This window comes from Natator depressus, chromosome 4 (genome assembly GCF_965152275.1).
Source record: "Natator depressus isolate rNatDep1 chromosome 4, rNatDep2.hap1, whole genome shotgun sequence".
In the NCBI taxonomy this organism is placed as follows: Eukaryota; Metazoa; Chordata; order Testudines; family Cheloniidae; genus Natator; species Natator depressus.
In genome coordinates this window covers 40,528,692-40,555,038 of record NC_134237.1, presented here as the reverse complement: position 1 = coordinate 40,555,038, position 26,347 = coordinate 40,528,692, and the positions used below count along the sequence as shown (strand labels likewise).

The following is a 26,347-nucleotide window of genomic DNA, read 5'->3' as shown; positions in this document are numbered from 1 at the left end:
ACCGCTTTGTTTAATTAACATCTTCATACATGATGTGAAGGAGGGGAAAAGACTCATTAATCTTTGCAGATCACAGCCAGCTGTAATTTATTCCAAACACAATGGAGGACTGAGAAGAAATACAAGTGGATCTAGAGTGAGTGGGGAAAAATGGGTTGGAATGAATAGAATGAAGTTTCATTTGGACAAAGAACAAATGTATTCTTCTGGACAGGAGTAATCCCAAATATTGTTAGATAACAGAAGCGAGGCAGAACTAGTCATAAGGAAAGCTTTAATGCTGAGAAAAACCTGCATGTGGTTATGAGATAACCTGAACAGAATATGAGTTTGCTCTCCAGGAGTGGCCTGCACCGCTGACAGAGTATAATGCCACAGCAAATATTTTATGATTAGGGGCTTGATTCTGCACAAAATTCATACGGGCTCTGCGGCCCTTACTCCAACCACTGTGGCACTTATTCAGGTAAAACTCTACAGTAAGGGCTGCAAGACCTCTGGGTTCCTTATAGGTTCCTTTTAGCCTACACATCCTATAGGTTCCTTCCATAAGGTTCCTTATAGTCTACACATCCTAGAGCCTCTTTTAGTCTTTCTCCATCATCCTGAACTTCTCATCTTCCTTACATGGAGAAAGGAGCTGCCATTACAGAAATAACATACTGTCTATTCTAAATTTCCCACAGCACCTGTCCAAATTATACTGAGGTAGATCAAATTATCTCTTTATTTCCACTGAAATATATTTCTCCGGGAAAGGATTTTGCAGAGACAGAACTGAAAAATGAGAGAGTTTTTTTGCCAAATAGGGACTATCCCTCCAAAACAGAGACTGTTGGCATATATGTCCCACACTATGAACCGTAGTTACCTGCTTCACATGCAAATCATTATTGACGGGAAAACAAGAGTTGACACTAATTTAGTATTTTTTTTTACCATGGACTATTTTCCAAATAAGCCAGGATCCTGTCTTCCAGAGTTATGTGTGTACATGCTGATGACTCATGTCTTTTTAAATAATATTTCAATGATCAGAACCATAAAGTTAATGCATTTTTCTGGCTCTTCTTAAAAATCACTCTTCTACTGGACCAACACAGCAGTAAATCCTACATGCATTTGTTTTACTGTGTGTTACATTAATTATGATTACACTAATGCTCAGACCCCTGTTAGACCCGGGCCCCCTTGTGCTAGGTGTTATACAAATACGGAGGTAAACGACAGTCTCTGCCACAAAGAACTAAATTAAGATAAGACATAGGTGTGTGTAACAAACAAACATTGTCATGAAGATGCAGTCATGCAAAAGCATACAGAAGCAAACCCCAACATCTGCAGAGCAGAATTCTATACAATATAAACCCGGTGACAGGGAAACCCCAAAGGTTCAGAGTTTGGATGCATTTGAAAGGCCAGATGGTGGGAATTATACCACTGCTGTGTGAAGTGGGTGATATGTGTTCAAATGACCCCATGAGGAGTACTGGAGAGATGATGCTTCAGGTCAAAGGCCACTCAAGTCAGTCTGCTGCCCCAGGCAAAACCTTTCCTACTCCCTTAGAAGTTTGCGGCAAGAACCCATTCCCCATTCCCCCCCCCCCCCCCCCCGCAACCCTCCCCCAGCTTCCTCCACCCCCACTGGGGCCAGAGACCATCACCCCCTGCAACGCCGCTTCTGGAACTGCTAAGCTCAATCACAGTGGGACCTGGCCACCTTTCAAATTGCTGTTAACCAGACCCCCGAGGTCCTGCCCCTGCTCCACCACTTCCCCACAGGCCCAGCCCCTTCTCTGCCTCTTCCCCCCGAAGGTCCCTCCCTCATCACTCACTGGATCATCTCAAGGAGCCTGGCTGCAGGTAGGAGGTGGCCCCAGCTGAGCAGAGGCTGCACGGATTAATGATGCGGCACCTCCCTCCATCCTGCTCTAACCGGTTCAGGTGCCATTTAGGGTTGCCTAGCCCCTTTTTTGACTGGACTTTCCGGTTGAAAACTGGGCACCTGGCAACCCCAAATGGCACTCGGATGGAGAAGGCAAAAACCAGACTGTTCGGGTAAAACCTGGACAGATGGTAATCCTACCCCTACTCTAAACCCCCAGCCCACACCCCACCACAGTTCCCCACATGTCCATCTCATACCAGCCCGTATTCCCCTGCCTGCCTGTCCTGCTGCTCGGAGAACATTGAGGGTATACGACTGTGGCCTTGCCTCCTCCCTGCCCCCATTTCGATAACTTGCACTGCATGGCTGGGGGTGGCAGTACTGCTGGTCCCAAAAGTCCAATAATCATGAGTCTGACCCCCCAAAAAGAGATTTTTTTAAAAAGAATATATTGTGTTTTGATCTGTAATTTTTGAGCTCCCCCCTGCCCACCCCCAGCGTGTGTGGCAGTTATAGTATTGCCAGCTCTCCCAGATTTATTGGGAGGTGACCCTGCTGCAAGAGTTCTCACTGGCATACTGAGCTGGTGCAGAGCTTCCAGATTCTCTCCTAACCAACGTTCTAATTAATTAGTTCTTCGTCCACCCAGCCCCACATCTGCCCATTCCCAGCCACCAATTAATTATGAAATTCCCAGCCCCCAAATCAATTCTGCCCTACTCCAGTCCCACATTTGCCCTTTGCCCCTCTGGGTACATCTGCTCATCTTGTAGCTCTAGGGGTTCTTCACCAACTCCAGACCTGGGAGGGACAGGACCCTCTTCTATCAGTTCCCGCACCTGTGGGGATGGGCAGCTCCTAAGATTCTTTGCTCCCCTCTTCGTCTTCCAAGGCCTGGAGTTACAGGGAATGTGATAGAAATGGAAGCAGGGAGGAGGAGGGAGCAGACTGTCCCTTTTTTCACAGGATGGAAGTGGGGAGGAGGGAGCAGAGCCACCCTGAGTTGCTGGGCTCTTTCTGCTTTCTTCTTCCTCATCCCCTCCTGCGAGATTGGTGTTGGCTGCTCCATCTCCCCCTTCACCGCCCCCAAACAACACACCTCCTCTCGGCTCCAGAGGGAAGGTGGATCTCTCTCTCTGCCTGCTTCCTGCAACAGCTTTTCCTCAAGAGGTGAGGACATGGGGAAGAAATGAAGGCTGGAGTTTTTCACACCATCACCAGATTGGCTCCATCCGCGGCCCAAATCATATTACTTGCAATAAAGTCATGAGAGGGTTGCAATAAATTCCATCAGGGCTGCAGGCAGGGCTGCCAAAAGCGTGAGGGTTACACAACATGCCATGCTGGCAGCCTTGGAGCTAGAGCTGGGACTGAGAGAGCAGTCTGTTAGCAGATCTTTTTTGTACCTCACTTGAATCCATTCTAGGTTGTTTACCCATGTTTGTTTGGTGCAAGCCCAAGTTGTGACACTGTTAAACAGAGTTGCCTTTTCTACAAGGGTCTTCCTCAGCCTCTTCTGGCATGAAGCTGAGGTTAAAGGTGAATGGCATACTGACTTCTTGCTATGTACTGCCATCGCACTCCCATCCACTATGATAGAGTGTGGCCGTAGTCCTCTTGTGCTCCCTCCTCTGGGATCATCATGGGGGATATCTAGGGATTTCAGTTTTCAGCTTCGGTCAAAAGCAACTGATAACACAACACTGACCATAATTCTTCCAAGATTTGTTTTTAAAATATAGATACAACCCCTTCTCATGCCTAGACAACAGCAAGATTCATTTCAACAGAAATTCATGAACTGTTCTCAAAGCCTATGGTAAATTGCAGCTTGTCTCATTTCCTGTTTGCATTCTCTTCATTTCACTGAGCAGCAGCTCAGTAAGCAGCTTTGGGTGTGGTTCCCTACAGCATGGTAGTTTTGGATACACATTTAATGAGGGGCGATTTAAAAATGTTTTGGGCTAAATTTCCAAAAGCAGACATGCTTAATTGAATGTGCACTGTTGTGTATGTGAAAAGCCCAGTGTAGCTGCATAACTGCTGATTTGCACAAGGAAATACTGATGTACACATGCAAATCAAGGTTTGCACGAACACAGTGGAGTTTGTTTGCAGGCAGTTTAGTGCACTCGGTCTTGAACATTAGATTTTTAATGGGGGATAAAAGGTAGTGTTTGTTTCACTGTTAATGAAACTGATTTCTTCTTAAATTTATGGAATAAGAATTCAAAGGAACCAATGACAGCTGATTTTTTTGGAAGTCACAAGACCTGGAGGTGGCCAAATATAAATACTGAAAATAGAAAAGAAAACTGAAGACTCCTAGGGATATCTGACTTCTTTATCTCTTCCCTACTTCCAACTCCTCCTTCGAGTGTTTTCCTTTCCACTCTTCCTCTGCTGCTTTTGATGTATCCTCTTTATCCCTGCCAGTGTGGGTTTCTACTTCTTCTTGCTCCTGTGGTAGGATTTTGCCTTTCTTTCTTCCTTTTCAAGTTCCCCCTATTTGGGATTTCCCCTTTCCTCGTCCTTTCCCTCTCTGCCCACTCCCTGCGGTTCCCCCTTTTTCTTTCCTTCTGTGGGGTTCTCTTGTCTTCTACCTCTGTGTAGTTCTTCCTCTCTCCCTAATCCTGGTTCAGCGAGGTTGGCCTCAGATGAAACTGCAGTTGGCCATCTCTGGATGTCAGCAGAGGGAGAAACAAAGCAAGAGCATGAGCATCTTGTAGCCCCAGCAGCAGCATGCACTCCTAGAGGCCAGAACAAGAACTGCAGCAATTCCTCCCCTCCCCAGCTCCAAGTTCTCACTGGTAGGGTTAGACAACAAGGTTCAGGAAAGAAGTCAGAAATTTCAGATTGTCCCAGACAAATCAGGACTGTTGGCAAGCATTGAAAAACATTCATTCAATTAAAGTTATTGCTATCATACCAAATTTTAATCTTTTAAACAAGCTGATTAGATTCTCTCCTGTCAGGAAGATACCACAGCCATGATTACATCTTCAATCGCATTTTAGAAGCTTTAGAGGGGATTAAAAGGAAAATAGTGATGCTGAGAAAGATCTTGCTGTGACTAAGTCATGGTCCTGCTTTGAGCAGGGGGTTGGACTAGATGATCTCCTGAGGTCCCTTCCAACCCTGATATTCTATGATACTCATAGAATATGAATTTTGCTCCGGCAGTGGATTTGCACCAAATTTGATGTTTAAAAAGCTTTTCTGAGCAATGTATCTGCTCAAAAAGAATGTTTAGAAGTACAATGACAGGAAGCAGTAGTCAATGTAATGGTTGAAAAACTAAATGTGCAAAAGTCAGGAAACCTTAGCTCACACAGCAATCACACCCCATCCCTCTTTTGTATAGGTAGGGCCTAATTCTCACTTACATTAAGGCCACCTTGCACCACTCTGGCAATGTAAAGGGACCTCAGAGTGAATATAAATTTATAACCACTGTGATGTAGCCTTAATGTAAATGAAGATCAGTCCCACAGTATTTTGTATTACTCCATAAATTGTTAAATTGATGCCTAAATATGTATATGTATAATGTAGCTAAGTGATGGTTTCAGTGGCGTGAAACTGAATTTTAATTTCCGAGCTTTTTTCTTTTCTTTTTCAAAAATAGCTTTTCACTAATAGCTTTTTCCATTAAATGTCCATGTTCTTTTAAGAAAAAAGAAAAGCAAATGAATGCTTAGATGGTAACGGAAGTTGTGTGAGCTGCGTGTGTGGTACACTATTATTATTTTCAGATATGAAATCCTTTACTTCTCAGGCAATTCCTTCATTTAGTGAATCCCCACAGCCGCCCCTCAGCTCTATGTACCTATCAGTAAAAGCATTTTAAAGTGTACGAAAAAGCCTGGTCAGTTCTCTCACAGCGAAATTAAATTGTATTCATGCAAGGACAAAATTTGGATCTTGCTGCATAAAAAAGGTCATGTGGATTAACTCAAAAAAAAGCCAAACTACATTTTACTAAACTTTAAAAAAATCAGCACTGAGCAGAGAATAGGCCGAATTAATGTCAGAGCAGGGACTGATTTTTCTAAAAAAATTGTAAGTGCCAGAAAGTAGAACTTAGGATGGCTGTGATTCCTCTCCCATCAATATAATGCTATTACTGCTGGCAATGAGGTTTTACATAATTTGTGGCCTTATGTTTCCTGTATGGCATGCTGGGTAATAACATGAGAGGATTCCATGTTTCTAAAACTAAAACGCCTTTTTATTAAGAGAGCTATGTATAGAGATGCTGCAGCTGAAGCTAGCTTTGAAGCTAGGGTTGCCAATTTCTATTTGCACAAAACTGACACCTTTGCCCTGCCCCTCTTCCAAAGCCCCTCCCCTTCTCTGAGGCCACGCTCCTGCTCACTCCATCCCCCCTCCCTCTGTCGCTTGCTCTCCTCACCCTCAGTCACTCGTTCATTTTCACTGGGCTGGCTTGGGGGCTGGGGTGCAGGAGGGGATGAGGGCTCCAACCTTGGCTGAGGGCTCTGGGGTGGGACCAGGGATGAGGGGTTTGGAGTGCAGAAGGGGACTCCAGGCTGGGGGGTGGAGCCGAGGGGTTTGAAGTATGGGAAGGGGCTCCGGGCTGAGGCAGGGGATTGGGGTGTGGGAGAGGGTACGGGCTCTGGGCTGGGGGTGTGGGTTCCAGGGTGGGGCAGAAATGAGGGGTTCAGGGTGCGGGAGGGGGCTCCATGCTGGGTGAGGGGGATGGGAGTGAGGGCTTCAGCTAAGGGTGCAGGCTCTGGGGTGGGGCTGGGGATGAGGGGTTTGCGGTGGTGGAGGGTGCTCTGGGGTGGGACCGAGGGGCAGGGTGGGGCAGCGCATGGAGCCCCCTGGCTGCCCCTATGACTAGGAGCCAGAGGGGGGACATGCCGCTGCTTCCGGGAGCCTGCTTTAGCCCTGACGACCGGGCTTTTAACAGCCCAGTCAGTGGTGCTGACCAGAGCCTCCAGGGTTCCTTTTCAACCAGGCATTCCCGTCGAAAACTGGACACCTGACAACCCTAATTGAAGCCATATCCACAGTGACTGGCTTCTTGGTGCCTCCTCCAAACTCTTCTCTCTTGCAACCTGTGCACCTCCCTCCAAATTCCATGCAGGTTGCTATTCCTTATATTATTAACAAAATGTTAAGTGTTAATTTCCTTTCTTATGCCTGTTCTTTTAACTCCAAAGGATTCTGTACATGGTGATTAATGTGCTTTCCTTTCCACCATTTATATAAATGCCTATTTAGTAGTAGTGAAAATGGTAGCAACTGTCTTTAAGTAGCAAATTAATTATTTAAGGGAAACCTTTCAATTTCTTAATTACTGATAAGCAATGCTTTTGGAAATTAGAAAATAGTACATATAAATACTGTATAACATAGAATATCAGGCCTGGAAGGGACCTCAGAAGGTCATCTAGTTCAACCCCCTACTCAAAGCAGGACCAATCCCCAATTTTTACCCCAGATCCCTAAATGGTCCCCCTCAAGGATTGAGCTCACAACCCTGGGGTTAGTAGGCCAATGCTCAAACCACTGAGCTATCACTCCTCACAATGGGGTTATTGTTTTTTTTTAAACATTGCTGTGTAGAGCAATTTTTCAAAACATATTACAAAATGCTAATTCTATTAAAAAATTAACAAAACTAATAGCAGAAGGGGTAAGAAATTGAGGAGTTTAATCAAGGGAAGAGATATGTTTGCAGATATAGGGAGGATTTTCCAGCTGACAGGAGTTGCAGAGAGGAAGGGTCTCACATGAAGAGTGTTGAGAAGATGGAGTATGTGAAAAGAAAGAGAGAATGCCAGTGCTAGATGAATAGAGAATAGTCAGAGTATGTGGAGACAAAGGATTCACATCAGTCCTTTTATGGGCTATAGGAAAAACTAGCTGGAGCAAATGTATGGAGGGTTTGAAAAGAAAAGGGAATACAGTCTTGAATTGGGTCCTGAAATGAATGATGACTAGTAGGATTGTTTATGCAACTGATGGGATCATATTTCTTTGTACATGTGGGAAGATGGCCAACTGCACCTGTATATGAGGGAATCAAGTGCTGGGTCTTGGCGAGGCCACTGAGGAAGGTGTTAGAGAAATCAAGGTGAGGAGATGAAAGCACAAATGAAGATTTCAACAGAAGTGGAACTGAGATATAGGCATGCGTGGCTAATGTCACAGAGGTGAACATAGTCAAATATGCAGACATAGAAATTTGCAGAAATAAGATTCAAGGTTAGACATCACACTAAGATTATGTACAGAGGTTGGATCAACAATATTGAGATGCAGCCACAAATTTCCTGTGAAGACAAGCAAAGAGTGTGGACAGATGGAAATTGTTAAAGGTGTTGACACATATGAACAGTTTGAAAGTAGCAGCTACAGTTAACAGATGACTCAGTGGGAGGAGGTAAATAGAAAAGGGTAGAAGAGTCAGCAGTGTGCTGTGCACTGCATAGAACAGGGGCTTACACACAGAAAAGCTGTAACTGCAGCACCCTAGAAATAATAAGTTGACAGGTATAAAGGTGGGATCTCGACACACCTGCATAATAATGGGTGTAGTCCAGGAGAACAGAGTAGCCCACAGTGTCTAAGGAAGCAGTGAGGTCACAGAGAATGAAGAGAGTCTCAGAGACAGTGGAAAGAGAGAAGTATATAACTACATACAATTGAGAGATTCCCATGCTATCACCAGCACTGAACCCAGACTGGAAATGGACAAGGATATTGTGGTGCAAAACTAGAGAGATGAGAAAACGCTACTTTTTCAAGTGCTTTTGAGAAAAAGAGAAGTTAGGACTATGAGGCCCCATCTATGCCGTGAGGATAGAGGCAATGGGCAGCCGAGGTAAAAAGGTTAGAGCACTGTTCTAAACAACAGTGCCCAGGCAAACCATGTTAAATTGTGTTAAACTACATTTAAAACTAGTTCAGATAACACAGTGTTAATTCCCAGTACAGGGAGCTTTAAAAAGAGTCTCTGAATCAAGGGAAGGTTCTTTTAAGAAGGTGGGCAGATAGTGACACGTTTTAGAAACTTGCGGAAGGTAATAAAGACAGAGCAATTATTGACAGTAATGGTAGTGGAGGGAGAAACAGTGGAGGAAAATGAACAAATGAGAGGAAAGGACAGGGTATTAACAAGGTAGATAGTTTTGTGAAGGGACTGGTTCGTATCAGACATATGCAGGAGGTACATAGGAGAGAAGGGAGAAGAAAGGAAGGGAAAGGTATCTAGGGAGTGCTGGAGAAGATACTGTTACAAATTATGGCAATCTGGAATTTCTAACAAATGCTGGGGAAAGGATGGGTGGGGGAGAGGAATAGAGAAAAAAAAGAAAAGTAAGAACAAGGATTATCAGCACCTTTAGCAATGATGGAGGAACAGAAATTAGATCTTGCAGCCCAAATGGCAATCTCTGTAGAATGTATCTGGCACTTAAAGATACATTGGCATTTTTTGCAGAAGTAAGGTTAATAAGTCCAGGGTTCTGGTCTCCAATTTGGGCAATTCCATTTTACCATTGACAGTTCCTTAGCACTTTCATTTTGATTCAGGATTCTTCTTCACTTGTCCTAAATCTTTGTGTAGTATTGTAGTGCACTGTTAAACAGTTGCCACCTCAGAGGTGGTCTGTTGCCTTTTAGTAGAGAGTGAAGTGATTGTAATATATAATATAGTATTATATAAATTTGTAAAATACTTAGAGATTCACAGTATGTAAAGTGCAATATAAATATGACACTATTAAGCTTTCATTAATTTGTCCATGTTTCCTTACTGTCAACTACTAAGCATACCCATCCTGTGAGTCAAGGGCTATTATTTTTTAACTCTTCCTTTTCAGAATGACTATCGCAAGCTGTCTATGCAATGCAAGGACTTCGTGGTTGGTGTCCTTGATCTCTGCCGAGACTCTGAAGAGGTAGAAGCCATTCTAAACGGGGATTTGGATGCTGAGCCAGTTGAAACACAGAGGCACAGAGCTTCACTGAGTCGTGTCAAACTAGCCATTAAGTATGAAGTAAAAAAGGTAACTGTGTAACCAGCACTTTCAGACAATGTTGTATGTGAATGCATTGTACCATATTCTGCATGTATTAATGGACTGACCATAAATTGTCTTAAGACAAAATATGTGGGCCAGATTCGCAGCAGGTGTAAATTAACACACATAAAAACCCTCCAATTGAGCTATGTCAGCACATACCAGCTGAGAAGTTGGCCCTGTATTTTTAATTACAGAAATAGCATGTGCCAAAAAGATGACATATTTACACAAATTACAGTGGGTGAAATCCTGGTCTCATGGAAGTCAATGGCCGTGAAGATTTCAAGGGGGCCAGCATTTCACTCCGTTAATGTAGCTATGTGCATGAGTCTTCTTGCCAATCACTGAGATAGCATTTTAATCAAAAGTGAAGGCGATAGCCACAACAGAATTTCTATCATTAAAGGGCTATTTTGTTAGTGTTTTTTTAAAATGTTATTTACTTGGTACTTGCAGTATTGGAATTGATCAAATAAATTATGTCATAACCTGCCTGGAAAGTCTTGCATCTATCCACCAGTATAGCTATCTACATATATTTTTCTTTTTAAGGAGAGCCTTTATTTCACTGCTCTGAAAGAGAACAGATTTCAGTTGTTACTCTGTTTCTTTATCATATTTTTGAAAGTGTCTTATTAGCACCAAACAGCTCATCTGCAAATGTGTTGCTGTTACTCAAGCAGCCCTATAGAGAAAATTTCTGTCTGACTGATAGTGTCTTCTGTTTAAATAAATCAGAGTGAGTTCAATACCGGAAACAGGCACTTCAGTTTTATTGCTAGTTAATCAATTAGTTTATTCATATGTTTTTGTAAATACTCAAAGCACAGTATATCTACAGTAGATACCAATGACAGATTTTTTTTTGCCATAAAAATACTTTTTTATTCTGTGAAATTAATATTTTTACAGCCAGAAATACAGCTCTGTAGAATGCAACTGATTAGTTAAATGTTTATCAGTTCATTGTATACAGTGTAGTTGTAGCTGTGTCAGTCCCAGGATATTAGAGAGACAAGGTGGGTGAGATAATCTCTTACTGGGCCAACTTCTGTTGGTGAGAGATGCTTCTGAACTCTTAAAAGAGCTCTGTGTGGCTTGAAAGCTTGTCTTCTCTCACCAACAGAAGTTGGTCCAATAAGAGATTACCTCACCCACCTGATATTATCAATTCATTATTATGTAAATAAATATTTCCATGTATAGTTATCTTGTTCTTTTTCCAAGCTCCAACTAGGCCAACACAGACAATAGTTAATATGGTGTCCTAGCAGCACATGTAGAAGAAATATAATGACACCTATATTTTATTTATTATATGACTTATGCTGATAGTTGTGTGCAGAAGCAGGATAAAATTACCATTACAAAAATACCGCTATTTTCACAATGTTATGGCTTCCCATTAAATTTTTTTTTAAATCCCTAACAGGGTGAAATACATGAGTAACCATCATATAGTTTTGTAAAAGTGAAGGAAGCTGTTCACCACAGGTGTCCTCTTCTGGTTGGGCACAGGTGTAGCAAGGCTACTTCTTCTCTGGCACTGCCCCTGGTGACAGCCACTCCAACCCTCTGCCTAGGTCATACCTCTCTGTCCCCCCCGTTGCAGTTATATAAAGAGTCCTAAGGGGGTAGCCCTTTTGATTAGGTGATAGGCCTTTAGGATCTTCCCTTGCCCAGATTCTCCCCCGTTAGGGGTAGGGTTTATGCCTTCTGCCTTCCTGGTGGTAGGGGAACCTGGGCCCTACCCTTTCTAAGTCCTGTGCCCAAAAGAGCTATACTACTGCTGCCCTGGATCACTTTCTTACCAGTCCCCTCTTTCCCAACAGGTAAAGTAATAAACAGTAAATAACTTACATCAAAGGTAAAGTCTCAGATCTTCTGAGTGTTGCAAGTCTCTCCCTTATGGCTCTGGTATAGTCTCTGCAACCAGAGCCTCAGGCAACAGGACCTCTCTCACTGCTCCTTCCCAAGAGCTCAGAGTGTAGTCAGTTCCCTTCACTGTCTGCTCCTCTACTAAGCTGGCCTGTTCCCCTTTTGAGCTCCTCCTCCAGCTGTGTGTGCTTTGCAGGTAGGGTGAGCACCTGGGGCCAGAGCAGCTACTTAATCCCTTTTTTTCCAGGCTGGTGTTTGCACAACTTGTCATACTTCAAAATTGGGGAAAACCAAGATAATTCTTGGCAAACTTCACAATACTTGACACAGGTTTAATGATGGGAACAGGAACCTCTCTCTCTAGATCAGTGGTTCAAAGCTAGCCAATATGAACATGGTCTAAAAGCCCAGAAGAGATTGGTAGAGACTGAAAGTTCTTTACTATCTGCTGTCTTTTCAATGCTTTGTTAAATGAGCTGTCTTTGTAGTCAAGTCCCAGTAGACAAGCATCTTCAATGCAAAAATCACCATCACTATGGTATTTTTCTTGGCATTCTCAGCAGAGAGAGAAAGAAGTTTGCTCAGTCTCAATGTCCATTCAGTCTCCTCACATCCAGTTGTGGAGCACTTTAATAGGGTGGCATGGAGTGCATGTTTCTGGTGCACACACTGTACCTGTTCTGTAGATAAATTAAAGTTTTTAGGTCCTAATCTTGGGCCATTCCATTGGCACAACATGGCCCTAAACCCAGTGAATTGGTGACCATGGTGACCCCAGAGAATCTGTGCTGGTTATGGAGATCCTCATGTGGGGTAAAGTCACCGTAGTTATGCCTATGCCACTCCCAACAGCTGGCCAGGACAGAGAGAATGACAAGGAGAAAGAGGGCATGGCCAGGGAATCTCCACCCTGGAGTAGGGGTGGGGGGGCCTTGGTGCTGTAATAGCCTCTTGGGGCCATTGGTAGCCGGTGAAAGTTGTAACAGCTGTCAAATTGCAGAGCAGATTTGGGTTTGGGGGGCTGCAAAGGGTACCTTTGCCCTGATACCCTCAACTTTCTGTTAAGCACTTCTTGGCTTCACACAAGGAAGTGGGGTAACATTTTGAACACATAAGTGAGGCACTCCTGAAAATTTCACCCATAGTCCTTAGCCTTCCATATTTCTGTCTGGACTTCTGAGTTCATCTACAAAAGATAAGTGTACTTCTGCAAGACAAAAGTACAGCCAAGCATTGCTAGGACTGCAGGTCCATGTGATAATTAATGAGAAAAAAGACCCATTTTAAAAAAAAAAAAGAGTTAAAAGCTAATGTCCTCAGAAGTGCATCATGTGGGAAATGCAGCTCATAACTCTGACTATCTAACAGAGCTCCTACACTTAATATCCTATGCACTACATTAAAAAAAAATGTAGCCCTGCTCCAGAAACAGGGTATGATTTTGAGGCTAATGATCAAGATGAAACTGCAGCCTCTCAAATAGCATATGTCCAAGGGAAGTAAAAGCCAGGAGAAACTTTTTAGTACAACTAGACTGGCTCACCATGCTAAGGAGTTGCTGCAATGCTGCTTGTCCTTCCTTATTGTGTGCTAGCTATCTCTGCATTTAAGCTGCAAACAATCGCAAAGAAGTTGCTCTCAATAAGCCAAATCTTGCAGTTCTTATTCAGGCAAAACCCACTACAGGAAAGTTCAACTGAAATCAATGGGAGTTTGGCCAGAGGTAAGGCTGAAGGATTTGATCATAAGGTGTAACTTCTAATAGATAATGGAGAAGATTCAGATTTATGTTCATATATTATAAATATATATATTTCCCCCCTCTGTTTTCTTCTTTTTTAGATTTCAGCCAAAATTTCAAAACATGCTAAGGCCTGTTCCTTTTAGAGACTGTGACATTGCATGACTCACTACTGCAGCACCTCCTGCTGGCAGTCCAGAGAATTAGCACTGCACCTGGTGGTGTCTTGCCCACTGTCACCTCTGTTCCTGGATCACTCCCAGGACCACAGTATCCTCTTCAGTGACACTGCACTCTGGCTGTGCCACACTCCATGGTCCCACCCTTCCAGGGGGACCCACAGTCACTGTCCAGCCACTCCACTCAGTGGCAAACTGCAGTCCACAGTCTAGTCACTTCCTTCAGTGGCTCCAGCTCCCTCTTTGCCCTTGCGTCAGAGCCTCAGTCTGCAGATCCCTGCAACCTGTCAGGAGCTGCCTTTAGCTCCCTGGGTCTCTGGCTGCAGCACTGCTCTGCCCAGGCTGCTTGCTGCCCTCCACCTGCAAGGCAGCCAGTCATCCTCCTCCCTTCCCAAGCTCCAGGGAGTGACTCACCCTGCTCTGGTCTACAGCCCTTCTTATATGGGCCAGCCCAGCCCTGATTGGCTGCTCCTATAAGCCCTTCTGTGATTGGCTGTTTCCTGCGCAGCCTCCCTCAGGTAGCTTTTAACCCCTTTTCTGCCAGTGTGGGGCAGATACCCCATCACAGGGACTTAACACAATTCATGAGAATGTTAAAATTGAATGATGTAATTCTATAATTACATCTACTCATACAGAAAAATAGACGAATTACAACTTGCATTGTTACCTGAATTTTCATAGTCAGTAAACTAAATGCAAACTGAATAGTAAAATGTGGTTCTCTGTTAATATCGACAAGATGTTAAAATAAAAAACAGCTATATAAAATTGGCTTATCAGATCTGGCCTCTGTGCCTATTCAGAGTTCAATGGGAGTTGGATTGGGCCCTAAAATAGATAAATGTAATGAAAGATGAGGCGGGATCTGGGTGTGAGAAATGAGATAGCAGAAATGCAGAAGGCACCAGTGGAGGGGGTGATGTGGTTGGAACAGAGTTTGAGATGTAGCATCCTGAAGAGATTGTAGGGGGAAAGCTGAGAAGATGGAAGCCAAAGAAGAGATTGCAGTGGTGAGGTTAGAAATGACCAAAGCATGAATTAAAATTTTGGTAGTGGATCCAGTGGGTTTCAGAGCTGTTATAGGAGAAGTGACAAGATTTGGTGAGGGATTCTTATCTTCAAGGTGCTCTATGATCTGGGCCCCGGATGTTTAAAAGACCACCTAAAACGCTAGGATGAAGACTGTGGTCAACAAGTATGCTCCTCTGGCACAACAAAGCCTTCTCCAGTAAGAGTTGTCTGTGTGGGAGCCAGAGCTTTATTTGGAGGTCCCTCTCCCCCGAGACTGTGGAATGAACTCCCCCAAGATCTAAGGACCATCACAAACCTCACCACTCTCCACTTCAAGTGCAAGGCACATTTCTTTGACCTTGCCTTCTCTAACATAAACATGTAGCAACATGTATATTTATAACAAAACCAAAATTATCTAAAATCCTACCTGAACAAGACACTCCACTGTACATGCTTCCCCCAGGAGAGGATAAGAGAACAAACAACAAATGACAGATGTGTAGTCATGTTGCTTAATGCACTACTGGAAAGTGGTTAGACACTGTGGTGATGAACATGGTTTAAAAACCTACATAAAATAGAATAAAGGGGAGATAATGCAGTTGTCCATGGTTAAATTCACCTCTAATCTCCTCTTGACAGCCCTTTCATCTGCTTCCTGAAGTGAACTTGCATAACCGTTGACAGTGCTCTCTTCCCCACTTGGTCCTTTCTCGTGTCTGTGAAGAAATAGATAATATGGGCAGTTTTCCTCTTACTGTCAAATCAAAATGCTGCGAGACCATTAGCAACAAGCCTATTAGGTGGCTAAACTTGGCTGTGGATGTGTATTAGAAGCATATTAGAGCTTCTCCAGGACCAGGACCTCTGTACCTCCCTAGCTTAATAGCTATTTGAGTAGAGGGGCTGTTTCTTCCCAGTCCCCCAGATATTTGGGGTGGGGCAGGTATTACTTCCCCTTCCCCCAAGATTTTTTAGGGCTGTCTTAAATACAGTTTTGGAACTAGAAGTAACCTGTTGACTTCAGTCTCTCTTTGCTGCTCAAGGTGAACCTGCTGCTTCCTGCTGGGTGCCCCTGCTTCTGGATCTGCACTCTGCTGGTGAACAATGGCTCGATCAGTGCAAAGAGTGGGGCTTATTCTTGCAAAAGGAAAGAGCACAAGAAAACTAGAACTCAAAACAAGCTAAATTACAAATAAAATAATATTTGTGTGTTTATTTTTTCAAAATGGGCCAGGTTGCTAATTAACTCAGGATGAGCCTCACTTTTCTAAATGGTGACGGTTAGTTAAGAGTCCAGATGTACATTAAGCTCTTAATGACTTTTAGCTTTTGATCTGCCATTCCATTGTAAGCAGAAAATGCTTTAATATGTGATTTAGTTGGCACATGAGTCACATACCAGCATATTTAGAGAATTTTCTTTCTAGCAAAGTGGATTAAAAGGTGAAGATTACTTCCCTGTTTAAAGCCACTGCATCAAATTAACATTTTTCTCCCTCAGAAATTAGCGATTTCCTTGTCTTCATTACCTGCCTCTTGATTTAATTTTTGTTCAGAAGTCTGCCCTATTTTACTATAAGCATTTTAAATGATATTTGACATTAAGTGGAAGTTAGTTTGCAAGAGAGTTGGCAAGCAACAATGAATGGTACCTTATGATCTCAACAGAGAACAAAGAACAGTAAAGTGGATGTACAGTGCTTACATTATATTTATTTAGGTTGAGGAACTCAGTTCAAACTGCAAAATGCAGTTTGAACCAATCTGTCTGAGCTATATAGAGAATTAGCTAGCGTTCGTACAGGAGTCCTGTATGGTGTTATCAGAACAATTTTAAAAAATTGTGAAGACTCCTATAATTTTCTAATTTAGTGGCAAGTTATCACAGATTGGCAGGATCTGTGCTATGCCCCAGCTTTTGCACAGTCTTTTGGAGGAACCCCTTTAGTGTGCCTGACTCCCCAGGGGGTCTTACTCTTCTTTCAGGATAGGCCATACAGCCTCACCACCTCCTAGGCAGAGCTACTGGGCTCCAGTAGCTCTGCCCAGTGAGTCCAACTGAGAGAGACTCCTGAGAGAGAGTTGTACACTCTTCGGGGACTAGTGCACCCCAGCCAGTATTGTAGTGACATCCAACAACATTTTCAAAACAGGATTTATTAGTGAAGTGGAACACAGCATAGGAAGTCCTTAGGTTAGCATAGAGAAATGAAGGTTAAAGCATAGTCCATTCTGGTCAAGCCACAACTCACCAGCCAATCTATAGTGAACTCCATTTTCAGGCTCTGTCTCTCAGACTTCCTCTTTAATCAGTCCCCATGTGCGAGAGAGCTCAAGTTTCTTCCAGTGCCCACACTTATCCCCCTCTCCCCCACCTCACACATCCCAGTCCCTTCTTTTCAAGGTGGGGGTCTCTGCTCAGCTTCCCTCTTGAGAGTGTCAATCCAGGAGTCATTGGAGTTTGCATTGTCTCTTTAGACCCCTTATTGATCTGAGATGGTTTTGGCCAGTTTCTTAATGACTATATTCATTGCACCCAGACAGGGAGATAACCTGTGTCTCTTAGTCCACCCTGAGATCAAACTTAATCATTTTCTCCCAACTGGGTAGCAATGTAGAGTGTGGGGGAAACTGAAATATTTTAAAATACTCTCACTTTGTTACACAAGTATTGGCCAATTTGACTACTTTATAAATATTACAAAGTAAGCATACTTTGCTCTTGTATAGTACTTCTTATCTTTAAAGTGGATGGCAAACATTAATTTAATGGTCACAACACCGTGTGAGACAGTCTGTCTCAGATAAATGCTATTTATTATCTTCATTTTACAAAGGGAGAAACTGAGGTTAAAAGTCAGACTTGCCCTGAACTAGAAAAGGAATCAGTGTTAGAGCAATGAGGATGCTCTTACTTTTGTGCTCACCCTGCTTAGTCTTGTGCACAACTTCACACCACTCTCTCACTATGTGGTGGTCTTACTGTACATCTTCACAATAATATAAAACACAAAGTCAAGGTTTAAAAAATAGGGCTAAACAAACTCACTTTTAAACAAAATCAAAACAAAACTGATTTTAATAGACTAAAGTTTAAAAGTCATCAAAACAAATGCAAGTGTCTTTCTTTTACACTACATTTTCTATTTCTTGTATCAGTGTTTATTTGTAATAAATATTAAAATGGAATTAAGTACAATACTCCACTCAGAGTTAGTCACAGCTTGTCTTAATGTAGAATTAACTTTTGGTGAATAACCTTCTCTATGTATATGTGAATCTTTCACTGATGCTAATGAAAGTAATGTGTGCATGTACCTACTTGTTGCAGGTAAATATAATGTACCTGAAAGAAGAAAGATCCCTGTACATTAACAGGAGATAGATCCCATAGGATGTCTCAGTTTTGGATCTAAAGCTTTCATGTATAATTTCCATTAAACTTTCAGACAGCCAGAAAAAAAGGCTGTGGAAACTACAAGACAGTAAACCTTGCATGAATGATAGCATCTGACAAGCAACCCAGTGCTGATGTTGTGTTTATTAATAATGATGATCATTATTAGCTAACTGGGAGAAGCAAGTTCCTACACTCAACTTGATAGCATTTCTCTGTCTGTCTGTTTCTGTCTGTTGTTAGCACACTGATCGCTTCACTTGTATGCTGTACATCTTTGCCTCACCTTTTGTCTAGTTTTTGCCTTTTTAGATTCTAAAGCGTAAGGGTGGAATTTTCAAAAGCATTTAGAAATGGCATGGGAGTTTTACTATTCACCTCAATGGGAGTGAGGCCAGCACAGAAGGATTTGCAAATCCCATCCCAAATGTACACATTTGAGTCTCTGGAAGTTAGGCATGTAAACTCATTATTCAGGCACCTAAATAAGTGGCCTGATTTTAAAGATTTAGGGTTAATGGGAGCGGTGTATACTCAGCACCTCTGAAAATCAGGCCACTCTTATTTAAATGCTTAAATGTGGATTTAGGTGCATAACTTTAAGCACTTAAGTTTAAAAATATTGACCTGAGATCTTTTATGACAGGGACCATGTCTCCTTATGTGTTTGTTCATTATGTAACACTAAGGTGTCCCAATTCTGATTGGGGTTTTTGAGCACTACTGCAATCTAAATGAACAAATACAAATAATGTGCACTGGTCACCAAAAATAAAAGAAACCTCCCATATGAGAGATTTATTCAAAATCAAATGATCTACTGTAACTAACAAGAACAAATTTTAGTATTTTTAGTTAAAACATACACCTCTCAGATCTCATTTGAGCCTCTGTAAGGTGTTGTTATGATGTTAACAGCTCAGTTAAACTAGTACATTAATAAATAAATGTAATTATAGCATAAAACTGCATAGTGGTAACAATCTCTATATTCAAGAACCTTTCAAGTTTTAAAATAATACAAGAGAAAGCATCATTTTTGGAAGACCATCAAACTACGCCATTTAATAGTATCTTTCAGCTAAGATATTGTTGAGGTCATGAATTTCTGTAAGAACAGAGGAAACATGACAATAGATTGTGATATCTATTTTAAATATTTAGAATAATTGATAACAAAGCATGTAACACAGTAAACTGAGAGTTCTGGTAGCATCATAGACCAGGAGAGTGGATTTTCAACAGATTCCCAAAATGGAATTTCCTCATATTACATCGTGGCAATTTTTGTTTGTTTTCCACAGAATTCCATTCCATTGGGATGTTTTGTTAGAAATGTTCTGTGATTGCTTTCCATATGGTCAAGAAGTCAGATGAGTAGTAGTACAATGCCTTGTTGAGACTAATATAATGACACAGTGCCACTACAATACACATTACAATATAGCTTCTGCTGCTCAGTAGGAATGTTCCAAGCCTTATATTATAATCTTTCTTCTTTATTTTTCTTGTTTTAAACTTAAAATGGGATAGTTGGTGAAAGAGGTGCTTAATGCTTTCAAAAAGTAATTAGGTTTTCAAAAAGAAATTAGATTCTTTGTGTGTGGGAGTGTCAGGGGGCAGGGTTACAGGTGAGTTAGTTTCAGATATGAAAGTTCTGGGATCCATAGAAACACTTCATATAGATTGGAACAATTTTGGTCTGCTAGGGCTGAACAATTTGTGAAAATGCATGAGAGCACTCAGCTCCCGAAGGAGCTAGCCCATAATCTGTAGAGCCAAACTTGGTTTTAGATGTGAGGCTTCTGTTAAATTTAATGAGCGCTGCCCACTTGTGCATTCAAATGCAGAATTTGGCTCATTAATTCAGATCAGCACTTCAGTTTCTATTCCTTCTCTTTTTTGTTTATTTATAAATTAACCAAAATGTTAGGAAAGGACAAAAACAACATGCTTTTAAAGATCTAAATTAATACTTGTTATTTATTTATTTGCTGATCCTGTATGTAATGTTTATATAATTCTTATTATAAATCGTATTGAACCTTGATTTTCTTTCTTTTTATCGACAGTTTGTGGCCCATCCAAACTGTCAGCAACAGCTGTTGACTATCTGGTATGAAAATCTGTCAGGATTACGGGAACAGACCATTGCTATCAAGTGTCTCGTTGTGCTGGTTGTTGCATTGGGCCTTCCACTTCTTGCCATTGGTTACTGGATTGCACCATGTAGCAGGGTACAGATTTTTTATAAATTACATATTAAACACCTTGTGCTGGTCTAGATGTTCCTTTTCAGTTACTGTCCTCTGAAACGTAATCTTGCACTCCTAGTTTTGTATCACCAGAATTTTAACTGATTATTCAGATTTTTTAGAAATCGCAGTCTTGAACCAAATTCTGTTATTTTAAAGAGGGGATAAGACTGATCAAGTATGAGGAGGAAATGTTATTCTATGTGCACGTAAATTGTATTTAAGCACTAAGATGTGTAATAAGCTTTCTCAGGCTCCATGATATTTATGTTTGTTTTAATATTTATGGGTCAGATTCTCTCCTTGATACCAGCTATGCACTTGTACTTGTACAAGTACGATGTACTTTTTGCTAATGACCACTTCCTACAGTGGCCCAAAAAGCTCTATATCAGTTCCTCTCAGTTGGCATCTTAGGGATCTGATTCTGCTCTTATATAATTCAATAGCAAAACTCCTATTGACTTCAGCGGTACAGGATTGAGCTCTAAATGACATACTCGCTGTTGCTAAACTGTTAGGTCAGATTGTTTATAAAGGTGAACTGCAAAGCAAAACTTAAACGAAGCACAGTTTTCTAACCACACTTTGAGGGCATTCACACAAGAACAACATTTTTAACAAATCATTTCACATTTATATTTTCCCTTGGTGAAATCATCCTGATGTTTCTAGGTTCACTGATGTTGTCATAACACAAATACCAGCAGTCTCATTGAAATCCATTCATTCCATGACATGTGTGATGTCAACCAAATGATGCATTCTGATATATCTTCAGTAAACCAGGAAGAACAAAAGAGGATTTCACAGAGAGAAGTTTTTTTTAAAAGTTTACTTAGAACTTACTTCTTTGCTGAATGTCTACCCTGGCCCTTCCCCTACCCCTCATTCAGAGGGGGTATCCAGCACAGAAATCTGTGTTCCACTTGAGTTTATATTTTGCTTTGCAGTTCACCTTTAAGAGGTGATAAGAGTCTGCACACCCCATTTTTAAAAGGAATCCGATGTTTTCTTTCCCTGGTCATTTGTTTATTTTAAAGATTAATCTTTATGAAATAGCATAATTGTTACTCAGATTATCTTCTGAAATGTCACTTTCCTTGACGAGCTGTTGTAAAGGTACCCATTATAGCTGCATGGTAGACTGATGTCATGTAAACTTATGATCAGGTGTTTTTTTAATGTCTGATATGGAAAAAATGACATTTCTCCATGAGCTTTAATTCCCACTGCCAGACACACTTGGCTCTTTTTGAATGCTCATGTGAAATCAAAGTATTGGAAGTACAGATCAACTGCTTAATACTGTAATTTAAAAATGCTTTATAAAGGTCAGGTAAACAGGGGCTATTAAAGTCCTTTGTGTAACTAGTGAATGTCAATATAGTGCATACTTTACTGCTCAGCTCACTGAATCTGACCCCTGACTTCAGATCCAGGAAAACCCTGAGATAGGGAAACTACTTTAGACTCCTCACTCACTAAATTCACTGGCTTTCGTGTGAAAGGATATTGCTGTTAGTGCAGAACTTCGGATGAGGTTTTAAAATCTCACATAATATTTTGTCTCATGTCATAATTAATACCGTTCTTGGCTCTATACTATTCAACATTTTTATCAATGACCCAGAAGAAAACATAAAATCATCACTGATCAAGTCTGCAGATGACAAACTTGTGGTAAATAATGAAGAAAGGTCACTGATATAGAGTGATTTGTATCACTTGGTAAGCTAGGTGTAAGGACAAATGCATTTTAATGTGGTTAAATGTAAATATATACATTTGGGAACAAAGACTGTAGGTCATACTTACAGGATGTGGAACTCTATTCTAAGAAGCAATGACTGAAAAGGATTTGGGGGTTCTGGTGGATACTCCGCTGAACATGAGCTCCCAGTACAACGGTGTGGCCAAAAAAGTTAATGTGATCCTTGAATGCATAAACGGGAATCTCAAGTAGGAGTAGAGAGGTTATTTTTTCTCTGTATTTGGCATTGGTGTGATTGCTGCTGGAATACTGTGTCCAGTTCTGGTGTCCGCAGTTCAGGAATGTTATTGATAACTTGGAGAGGGTTCAGAGAAGAGCCACAAGAGAATCATTAAAGGATTAGAAAACATGCCTTACAGTGGCAGACTCAAGGAGCTCAATCTATTTATCTTAAGAAAAAGAAGGTTGAGGGGGGACTTGATTACAGTCTATATGACCTATATGAGGAACAAATATTTGATAATGGATTCTTTAATCTATCAGAGAAAGGTATAACACAATCCAGTGGCTGGAAGTTGAAGTCAAATTCAGGCTGGAAATAAGGTGTAAATTTTTAACAGTGAGGGTAATTAACCATTGGAACAATTTACCAAGGGTCATGGTAGATTCTCCATCACTGCAATTTTAAAATTAAGATGGGATGTTTTTCTAAAATCTATGCTCTAGGAATTATTTTGCAGAGTTTTGTGGCCTGTGTTATACAAGGGGTTAGAGCAAATGATCACAATGGTCCTTTCTGGCCTTGGAATCTCTGAATACAACTGATATGTTTGAACTAACCTAGTAGTACTCCCTTGCTATATTTGGGGAGCCAGATAATTCCTGCACCTTTGAGAGACTGTGCAGGAGTTGAGAGACAAGAAGTTCTGACCACCACTAACCTTGCAATATCTCATGGGAGGACAGGGGTAACAGTAGTCCTTATGTGCAGGGGTCTTCAGAGACTACTCTGTGCATATATCCCAAAGGGTGCTATTCACTTCAAAAGGGGTTGGAAGGAAGCTGGGAGAGGAAACTGGTAGAAACTGTATTTCCTAAGATGCAGTCCCTCCTGGATTTCCCAATGGTGTGGGGCGGTTGCATCTCTGCACAGTCTCCAATTTAGGCCAACATCTAAATGACACACTGGTCCATAGTTACCCAGAAGTCTTTGGGCCAGAATTTGATTGCTCTTTTGTGGGTGCCTTACAGGAGGTCAGGGGGAAAAAATGCCCGTCCCTCAAGAACCCTGTCACTGGCACTCATTGAGTGCATAAACTGGGGAGTCACAGCATCAACAGAGGTACAAGAACACCGCCCCCCCAGATATTGGCAGTAGAACCCCCCTCAGAAAAGGTGAGCTATGGCCCTGCCCCTTACCACACTGGCTTGTGGCCCCGGGTTATTGCAAATTTGATCACATGCTCCCTCATTGTACAGGGGGTAACAAATACAGCTCCAGAGTGCTTTCCCTTCAGCTTCCCTGAAGCATGTTGCTTCCTCTGTCTTCTGCAGGAAGACTGCTGCTGGCCACTGCCACTGTTGTAATGCACCTCCACCCACCCCAAATGCAGCAGCATTTGATACAGCCACTCTCTAGCCCACAGAGTGCTCTTTTAATCCAAATGAATTCATTTAAACATGTTAATGTTTCTGAACTCGTTTTTCTTACTTTGTTGCTGTGTAAATTTTTCCAGTTAGTTTTTTAAAAAGCATTTACAAAGTCTTGATCTGGGGGATATTTTATGCTCTGAATACATCGTCCAGAGAAGAGTCTGCTTTTCCTCAGGCATCGTATAAATAGTGCTTTGATGTTCTGATTTGCTGAATTCAATACAGCTAATTATCATAGGTAAGCTAATAATGCCCTGAAAACTTTGGGTATCTCCCGCATTGGTAGAGACGATATTATGTTATCCACTTCTCCCTGGGCCTGATCCACCTCTGCATTGACTTCCATGGGCATTAGATCAGGTCCTCTCTGAACAGTGGTGAATACTCATATGGTGTGGATGTAATTCCCGAGAGGATTATTCTGCAACTTGTCTTCTATGTGAATATGGAACATCAAAAATGCTGATTGACAGGACATCATTCCTGTATGGGTTGCCTTCTTGAGACTACTGTCAGGAATGATACCATTGCATGACTGTTCAGTGCACTTAAAGGGTATACCTAAGCAGCAGTGGGTTCTTTAATTCCAGCCTATCATTATCTGTAAGTGCCTCTTTATGCTTCTGAGCTGTGTGATGCAAGGGAAATGCTGTATCTTTTTTAAAAATGAGGGACTGGTTTTGTTTTGCTTTCACAGCTTGGAAAAATTCTCCGCAGCCCATTTATGAAATTTGTGGCACATGCAGCATCCTTCATTATTTTCTTGGGCCTACTGGTGTTCAATGCCTCAGACAGATTTGAAGGCATCACAACCCTCCCAAACGTCACTGTTACTGATTACCCTAAACAGATCTTTAGGGTGAAAACTACCCAGTTCACTTGGACAGAGATGCTGATCATGGTGTGGGTGCTTGGTAAGTATAGAATATTGCTGCTTCACTCCAATTCCATGACAGCTGTACTGTGTAGATAGACATTCTAAAAGAAAAAAGCGAGGCCCAAATGCTGACCCCCCTCTGCAGCCGTGTATATGGCTCCAGTGGTATTCAGGGGCTACATTGGCTCCCAGAGGAAAACTTCCAGCAGCCAACAATTGGCATAAGCAGATCCTCACTGCCCCCTCTTGCAGCCCCTGGTGTACATGGGTAGGAAAGGCATGTTTCTAGTTTCTTCTGCTTTCAGTAAGAGCTATCTCAGTTAAGTAAACATCACTAACATCTTCTTATGTTCAGTGTAATGAACAATTTTATTTAACATTGTAAAATGAGTAATTTTCCACATATTTGCAAGAGTAAAATGACCAGCTGTGTTCTTCAGAGGATGAAGATTGTACCACTGTGTAATAAATGGAAAACTCAATGACTCATAATGATACCACAATGTTCAGAAGTCCTGGCATTTGTGGCAGAAACCCAGGTTTGGTGTAATATCATTGATATCATATCAATAATATCATAGCTTTCAGAATGTAATAGTGTTGGTGTAATATCACTGATACAGTAGTGTAATAACATAAACTGGTTATTTTAAACAAGATCACAAAGCCTCTGCCATTGTATATGCCAGAAGGTCTGGTGTTTCCATGGCTTGACGTTAATGCATTAGCTAATTAGTACTTATTTAGCACTGGAGGAAATCACAGCTTCTTTCAGTGTCAAAGGGCTAATGAGTCAGTTTTTGTTACTAGACATTTTTTTCATTGCCTGATCATCTGCCAGCCTGTTTGAGATTTTATGCATGTTATGTAGGAGTATATGGGTAAGTGAAATGGGAGAGGAGCGCTGGAAGGGTCAACCTTCCACCTTTAAAAGATAACCTTCTGCAACAAAAACATCACATTGAGTGGTCATGATGTTTGCGCTGTGAAGTCATTATATTACAACGTAGCGGCCCCAATGTATGATGACTGAGCTTTGGCCCAAAGACAGCCCCAGGAAAGTTGATATAGGTAGCAACCCTGTAATACTGAAAATGTGTACTTCAGTGCCTTCCTGGTGAATCCTGATTTTATCAGAAGGAAAGTTAAATGATTCTCAGTTGTGACTAAACTGGCTCTATTCCTTTCTTGTTGCAGGTATGATGTGGTCAGAATGCAAAGAGCTCTGGCTAGAAGGACCCAGGGAATATATTTTGCAGCTGTGGAATGTTCTGGATTTTGGGATGTTGTCCATTTTCATGGCTGCTTTCACAGCCAGGCTCCTAGCATTTCTGCAGGCCACCAAAGCACAGCAATATGTGGACAACTACATTGAGGAGAGTGACCTCTCCGTAGTCACACTTCCACCCGAAATAGAGTATTTTACTTATGGTGAGTTTGAATGTTACTTTCAAATAGTAAACTAGTGGGCACTCATTTAAAGGGACAGTGTTAGGATTGTTAGGCATAGAAACCCTTTACAACTATTTGATTTCACAATATTTACCTTAAGGTTTCTAACCATTTGTTTTTATTTTTTATGCTTTTTAAACAGTATTTGTTGTGACCATCAGTTTAACAAATAACGTATTGACATACTAATACTAAACAAAATAGGGCTAAATTCAGCTCAGGTTTAACTGGGCATA

General features: G+C 41.6%; 1 protein-coding gene across 1 annotated transcript in view; it reads left to right on the top strand.

The window, feature by feature from the left end:
• Window positions 1-26,347, top strand: part of TRPC3 (transient receptor potential cation channel subfamily C member 3) — a 62,902-nt gene that overhangs the window by 15,174 nt on the left and 21,381 nt on the right. The window contains exons 3-6 of the mRNA XM_074950818.1: window positions 9,742-9,927; window positions 20,233-20,397; window positions 24,480-24,696; window positions 25,857-26,090. Coding sequence (XP_074806919.1) covers window positions 9,742-9,927; window positions 20,233-20,397; window positions 24,480-24,696; window positions 25,857-26,090 — 802 coding nt within the window. The remainder of the gene's footprint in view (window positions 1-9,741; window positions 9,928-20,232; window positions 20,398-24,479; window positions 24,697-25,856; window positions 26,091-26,347) is intronic.